The sequence below is a fragment of the Orussus abietinus genome, unplaced genomic scaffold, assembly GCF_000612105.2.
Source record: "Orussus abietinus isolate OABI.00-Male unplaced genomic scaffold, Oabi_2.0 scaffold739, whole genome shotgun sequence".
Taxonomy (NCBI): domain Eukaryota; kingdom Metazoa; phylum Arthropoda; class Insecta; order Hymenoptera; family Orussidae; genus Orussus; species Orussus abietinus.
Genome location: NW_019395134.1, coordinates 1,308 through 8,851, shown reverse-complemented (window position 1 = coordinate 8,851; position 7,544 = coordinate 1,308). Strand labels below are relative to the sequence as shown.

Below are 7,544 nucleotides of genomic sequence, written 5' to 3'. Positions count from 1 at the left end.
CACGAACAATAATATCAAATTTCCGATCGTTAATCACTTCCGAATAGGGGCTGTCCACATTAACTTAAATTTCGTGCAATGTATTTCGACCGACTAGAATTTCGACACTCTTTCGGACTCCGCAAGTAACTAGTCTCAATCCGAATCTCGATCAGGGGTGACGGCACTTCCCGGTAAACACAATTTCAAATCTGACGCTCGACAACTCGATCCCGAAATATTCTTCGACCCGAAAAGCTAATATCAAAAAGGGGGTACCTGATCGCGATAATAGCAAAGGGTTGGAATGAAAATTCTAAAACGGAGTGCGCTCTCAGCCGAGCTCCAGATTTTCCGTGGCCTCCTGGACAAGGAGCAGGGGCAAGAGGCCCTCCTAGGTGGGGCCCCCCTTTTGCAGCGTCTTCAAATTCCGGGAGCTCGGTAGCGCCTCCAGGACACTGAACCTGGTGCTGACGCGGGGTTTCATTGGAGTCTTTCCAAGTGTTGGAGCATGATAGGTAGTAGTCCGTAGCGGTCGAAGTAGTATCCTCGTCCATCTCTGCCGACGTGCATGGCGATCCAGTGTGTTCCGGGTTTCGTGTGATCATCGGTGTTGACCACGAGAAATGCCGGTTTGGTCCACACCTTCGGTATCTCATCGGCCGGATACACGCCGAAGTCCTGGAGGGTAGTCCACTCACTGCCTCGCGAATCTCCACGCTGTTCATGGATGGGGCATACGCAGCGGAATCGGCAGGCCATCGGTTTTTTTTTTTTCGTTTGGCCGTTGTTGACCGCCGGGCGGATAGTTCTCGAATGAAGTCCGTAGTCCTACCTCCGTTCAATTTAGCAACATTAATAACCAGCCCTCGTTGCTCATGAAGTAGCGCAGCCACCGTCGCCGTCTGGCTCGTCCACCCCTTCGTTACCTAGCTCGGGAGGTGTGCGCTCGTACTCCTGGAGGAGGAGGACGGTATCCGCCGACATCGTGGTGGAGGTGGTGCTGCAAACGGCACAGCTCGGATGGCAGTCTGTTTGCTAAAGATACCTCTTACGCACCAGCCACTCGCGTATATGCTTCGCGTTGTTCAGCGAGCACGAGAAATGCTTGTTAGCTTTGCGTATACCGTGGTATACGCACTGATCGCCGGCTTGAGGGAGATTTTTGAACGCGGGGCACTCTTCCGACTCCTCCAGATTGACGATCTCCCGGTTCATAATGTTGCACAGGAGATTAGCCTTCTCGCACCCACGCGCGAATATTCGGCCAGGAACGGTGAGTGATGGCCTGCAGATTCTCGTACAACTTTGCTGCTGTCCACATACAGAGACAGATAATTGATGTTGTAGTTGCGCAAAATTGAAAGGATTGAGTTTGCGATCGCCATTGAAGGCTCTGTTATCCACGAAACCGAGAATGACTCGTTTCGGCAATTGGCAGAGAATCCAGTGTCTCGCCATACAAACCGGCGTGCATCGACATGACCTTCACGTCTACACGCGTGAGCGCGTACTTCGCCGTGGTTTTAGCCAGCGCGCGCTCGTGAGACAACAGTATTCCGGGGTTTACGTTTACTCGGCGCACGAGCAGAGTCGCCTCTACGATTTGTACTTTAAACGAGTCCGTCGGGTCCATGAGACAAAACGAGTCGCGGCTGCGCATTAGATGCAAACGTGTCTCTACACCGTTTATCAAAAATCGATCTTGATTGAAGACATCGCAGTGTAGATGTCCGATAAGATTGATAGGCTTTCCAATGCCGGCCAAAGCGCAGCGTCGTTTGTGACCCTCGTTATCGCCGTCTACGCAGTTCATCTTACCGGCTGTATTGCCGTACCACAGCGAGCTCGTAAGATGCGATTTTTTAGCATCCGATCCGTAATTCAAGAGGGTCTCGATGTACGCTCTGTACACGTAGGCGTTATTAGACGGTGACACGAGTTTCTGATTGAAGAATACATCCATCTGGTTGAACATGGAGTGCAGAAGATTGTTGATAGGCCCGACGTTTTCCACATCTTTGAGAGTTTTGACCTCGATATCGGAATTTACGGGTTGTAGCGCAATGCGAGCACTGAGCATCGTGTGAGCAAAATCGCGGTATCCATCACCGTGTCCTGGCACATCGAATTCGATGGGTGAGTCATCGCTCAACGAGGAAATGGGTTTATAGTGTACCCATTGCGAATTATCGATCGTCGTTTGCGTCGGTGGTAACGAGAAGAGGCTAAGTTCGGATTTCAGGCACTCGTGCGAATGCGCGTGTAGAAAGGCCATCGTGCTCTCTCTCTCTCCCCCTCTCTCCTTCTCCCTCTCCGTCTCTCATTCTCGACTCGCGTTCTAGCGTACCCCCACCACTCTCCGCACTATGGTAGATGAGAGGAGTGGGGCACGTGACTGACTCGGCGCCGGTGACGTCATTTGTTTAGTCTACCCATAGTGGTTCCAGTACTACTTGTATGGTATGCGGTTTTAATTACTTTAAGTTTACCTATTTTGCTAGCCACGGATAATTGTACTATAAATATGGATAATACTCTGTCTTTTTCTGTTGATTTTCTAGTGGAGAAACGAGATGTCTTGATAAATTATAAGTCCGAAGAATTTAGTTTTTGATGTTCCTGAAGCACTTCTTCAGGTTCTTATGACGGGTCAATGTTTCTAAGTAGTACCGTATGCAGTTTTTCTGTTTTTGGAGTGAAGGTGTGGAATTCTATGTTATTTTGCTTTAGTAAATCGCAAACTAGTTTGTACTGTGTTAATTCTTCCGTTTGTATTATATGCTTATAATTACCTATTTTTCTAATATAAAAGTTACTTAAATTATTTCTTTTTAATAATTCTGTGGATTGACGGGTCGCTGTGCTTGAAATATTAATTGGGGGAGGCTTACTTTTGTACGTTGTGCTTGTCGCGTTTATGGCTCTCTCGCTGGGTTTGTTGGGATGGTCAGCGGAGTTTCTGACGGTTTTCCCTTGAAGTTTCCCATCCTTGTCAGGTTGGTTGTGTTCATCTGGGCTGCATGTGCGATTTTCGGCTGCGATGCGCTGGTTTCGGCTTTGGCCATTACTGCTATTTTTACTGGATCTTTTTTTTCGGGTCTTTCTCCTCTTCTTCTCTGGAATTTGTTCTCTTCCTACCCTGTGTTTTCCAATTTTCAGGGTTGGGGATGTTCTCGTTTTCCATGTTGATGTCGGTAATTCTTGGTTCCTCTTTCGTTTTTTGTTTCCTAATTTTTACCTCTTGTTCTAGCGTTTGAATTTTTTGTGACATCTCTGCTACCATGGATGCCAGTTCATCGTAAGATGGTTTCCTGGGCATTTCGGGCCAATTATATGGTTTATTTTGTTTATCTTTGTTAGGTGCTGCCATGATAACTTCTTTTTCTGTCTTTGTGGGTCTTTTGTTCGATAGGAACGGTTTGGTTGCTGTCTCTTTTTTTATCGCCCGGTTTGCGGTGTGTTCATCCGTGTTTATTTGTTGCAGTAAATGCCGCATCCCTGCATTTTTCTCAATTAGGTCATAGACCGAGGCTTCTTTGAGAGGCGCTGGTTGCTGTGTACAAAGTTTACTTACTATTGTCTCATTGTGTGTTTCTGCCCTGCTGGATGGGCGGACATTAGAGGTTGATGCATTTTCATTGTCTGTATTGTAACGAGTCAGGTGGCGAGTGCGAGCCCCTGTACAGAGAGGATAGTTTCGGGAACCGTTCGCGCATGCCCGGCGACCTAGGAAAGAGAGTAGGGAGGCCGAGGGTGGGGATCGCGATTTCGCGATTGCGGAGCACCGAAAAGGAGCGCTCTCTTGGATTTCAGACGCAATACCGATCGGTACGATCGCGCACGAAGAATTGGATTTTTATGCGAAAAGATAAGTATTGCTTCCAGGTACCTTCTCCAACGAGTCGGGCACGCCGTTCCCTCTCGTATCCTTCAATTCCAACAATTCCTCCGTTTAAATATTCCCTATTCGCTCCCTTTCTTGGTCTCGGACTTCGCCGACTCTCGAGTCCCCTTTTTCTCCCAAAAACTATACCTTCTTCTAGCCGATCTCCGAGGCTAAGTAATTTAGAATAAGTGATACTAACCCCCGTAGAGCATAACTCCGGGAAGAAACATAGGCTCGCGGAACCAATTACTCCGCGGCCCAAGCATTAAAACTCATTGAGTAGAGATTGATTTTGTTTAGGCTGATCAGCCAATCCCACAGGTCGAGTAGCATTCTCAGACCAAGGTTCAAAAGGGAACCTCAAATTCGCTCCCTTATGGTCAACTAGCCCTGAGCTAGAAATAGATTTCGGCGCGCGGATCGAGTAAAACGGAAGATCGGCAAACTTAGGGCACGGAGTAGGGACTAACTTCCCTAAACTCTCAACAGTCTAAATTTATCCTAAAACCTGAAATTCCATTATTACAAATCCTAATGATTCAATGATGAAACTATAGAACGTACCGATAACGGGATAAGCCGTTCTCACTGAGAGTCAAATTCCCATCCTTCCTCTCCCTGCAGCCGTCATCAGAAAAACCGGAAACACGATAATAGAATTGGGATTGCACCTAATATAATTAAAGTGATCCGGAACAGTGAATAATTTTCTGAGAAAATTAAATCGCCAATTCGTGCTAAACGGTGCGGAAGCAAAGGCCCTAACGATAGAAAAACTCGCTAAATCCAGATTCGGTCGACAGGCCTCCCGACTCGCCATAATATTTACGCGCTCAGCTGATTGTTCGTGAACGCTTTCCTCGCTCTCTTGCCAGTCTCTTTCTATTTTATATATTAGAATTTTAATTGATTTCGGTCTCAGGAATCGTGAGGCTCGAACCCTTGAAGGATGCAGTTTTTCGGTGCATAGGCACGGGTCAAACTGCATACCATTACAGTATCCATCATGATTACGATAGGAGTGTCCACATGCCTTGTGGTCACAATGAATTTCTTATAGTTTGTGAACTAAGGACTTGTACACTGTGATGACAGTTCACCACACTTTTCCTGTATGACACTGTACTTATTTGGCGATTTTGCACGATTTGCACTAAGCTAGCCCAAAACATGATTGGTAAAAATGACGCGGACCGTGCGATCTTTGCGATCTTTGCGGACACCATCACGAAGGATTGTCCGACCTGTCACCCCCGTCACTGGTAGAAAGCCAAAGACCTGGGACCACCGATCGTCTCGACTTTCGACCGTGCGGAGCACATCCTGTCGACTGGAAATTATTTCCGGAGGACCAGACATTATTCGACCCGGACTCTCCATGGACATCTTCCTTGTGTTCATTTTTTTGTTCCTGCTTAGCTATACTCGCGTTCCGGCTATCTTGGTAGCGCCGTTTCATTCTACTTTTTCCTTCGGTTCCAGGTAGCCGCGATTAGTTATTAAGTTTTGATTAGTAACATTTTACATTTTTGTTTTCGCTCACGATCTCGTCTGTCTCGACCCCGTCCTTCAGTTAAGTTGGGCTCGAGACTAAATGGCAGACACCGTTCGTTTTGTTATGTGCCATGTTTTTTTTTTATTTTTCGACACTATGTACCTGCCGTTCACCAAAGAAGCCGTTCATTTAGTACGATTAGCTTGTAAGTTTTCGCCGCCGTATCCTCCCTCGACCACGTCGAATGTAAGGATGGAGGGGTGTGACGAGAATATTCGAACAATCGAGCTAGAGTCGACTAGACACTTCTCGATCGTTCTGTTTACATTTCGAGGGTCAACGGTGCCGATGGTTGGTCCTCCCCAAGCCCCTCTCGGCTCGATTTCCGGGGATTGCGACGGAATTCGACCGGAGAGATCTTTCTCTTTCTTCGACGGACTGCGGAAACGGAAACCTCGCGGCCGGCAAAGTTTGGCCTGATTCGTGCGATTTGACCCGCAGCCCAGCCTTCGCGAGTGAAAACTTAGTGCTCTTCGACCGAGAGGACCCGTCTCGCCTCCGACATAGAGGATCCGGCCGCTTGACCCATAAAGGGAACATATTTTTACTAGAATAAGTGTCCAGTGATTGCTCCCCTCTCTTGTGTCGCGGAAACTCTCGAACACGCGTGCTACATCCAAACCCGGCCCTTCTATCCGAAATTCGAAGACGGCCGTGGCTCGAAACTCGAGAATATCGACCCGGATCGGCGTCTCCGTCGAGACGCCTGGCACCCTCCTTTTCGGCACGTGGCGTTCCGCGTAAGGTCCGTGCCGCGCCATCGACTTGGCTCGTGACCATACCCCGGGTACCTGAAATATTGTCAACGTGGCCCCTATTCCGACACCGCGTCACAAGGTTCGAGACTTTTGTCTATTAATTACCTTTATCATTGAAAATTATGTAGGATTTGCTGTTAACGTTGTTCAGAAGGTTTGTAACCTTTAAACGATCTATTTAGCTCGTACAGTAACTTTTGTATCCGCCATAGAATGTAGTGTATTACTTTGCTCTTCTTACAGTTATCAAAACTAAAACAATGTGCAGGAACATCATGCGTTCGGCAACATATTTAGGGACAGGAGATATTAGAGTGTTTGAGTGTTCAAGAAGTGTCAGCGGCGTTTAAAGAGTGAATCAGTGTAATATTAGAAACCCGAAATTGTATATAATGTTTGTTAATATTAAGAAGGTTTAATTAAATTACTATTAAAATACTTTTAACATGTTCCGTGCCGCGTGGGACGTATACGTCCCACGGTCGGTTTACGACGACATATTCGTCATTTGTTTTGGCACTGAATGAGTTAAAATAGAAGCAAAGTGCTATTAACACTTAAAAAAAATTAGACGTTATTTCCGGTAAAATTTTATAAACATCCCAATCAATAATAGAACACTCCAAATTCACTCGAACGCTGTATAAGCCTGAATAAGCTGCCAATCACGTGGTGTTCCTGTATGTTGTATTAATTATAGTAGCTGAAAGAAGAGTAAAGTAATACACTGGATATAATGTTCCATTCCTGATATAAAAATGTCTATAAAAGTTGGGTCGTTCGATTTCAAGTTATAAGCTTTCTAACCGATGTCAACAAAAATATTAATTTTTACACATGCATTTGTTCATAAGAAAAAATTAAAGCTCATTTACATAAAAACAACAAACCTGTAGAATCTTTTTTCTATTTTATTCTACCAGGTCAGTAAACGTTAGAATGGATTAAACATCTTTCCATCGGAAACTTTACTACTAGGTGCTGCTTCATGTCCGGTGTTAAATCTTTGGCCTGAAATCTGAAAGCATCAATAAATATATTAATTAATTGTAAACCATAAGTTTACAAAGTTACTCAGTCAATAATGGATACTCGGTACATGATTGACATTGAGTCAACATCGATCGACTATCCATTTCTGATTTGAATTAGACTTTTAAGTACGTATAGCATGGGCCTTCGGTTCAATATTTTATAACAATTCTACAAATCACAGTTTATTAAATATTTAGAAAAGCGATTCTCTTAATTCAAGTGAAATCTACTTTGAAAGGCGACAGCTTAAAGTTTATCTTCTATCCCATTATATGACATTTTTTTAACGAAGTATTAATTACATATTGTTCTTACCATTTTCAGCACA

The 7,544-nt window shown here is 45.2% G+C and overlaps 1 protein-coding gene across 1 annotated transcript; it reads right to left on the bottom strand.

The window, feature by feature from the left end:
• Positions 1–855: 855 nt before the first annotated feature.
• LOC105698577 (uncharacterized protein F54H12.2-like) lies at positions 856–2,257 on the bottom strand. The gene is made up of 3 exons (XM_012422935.2): positions 1,443–2,257; positions 1,028–1,375; positions 856–982 (listed from the first exon to the last, which is right to left on the bottom strand). Exons 1-3 carry the CDS (start codon positions 2,255–2,257, stop codon positions 856–858), a joined length of 1,290 nt encoding a protein of 429 aa, XP_012278358.2.
• Between the last annotated feature and the right edge of the window lie 5,287 nt (positions 2,258–7,544).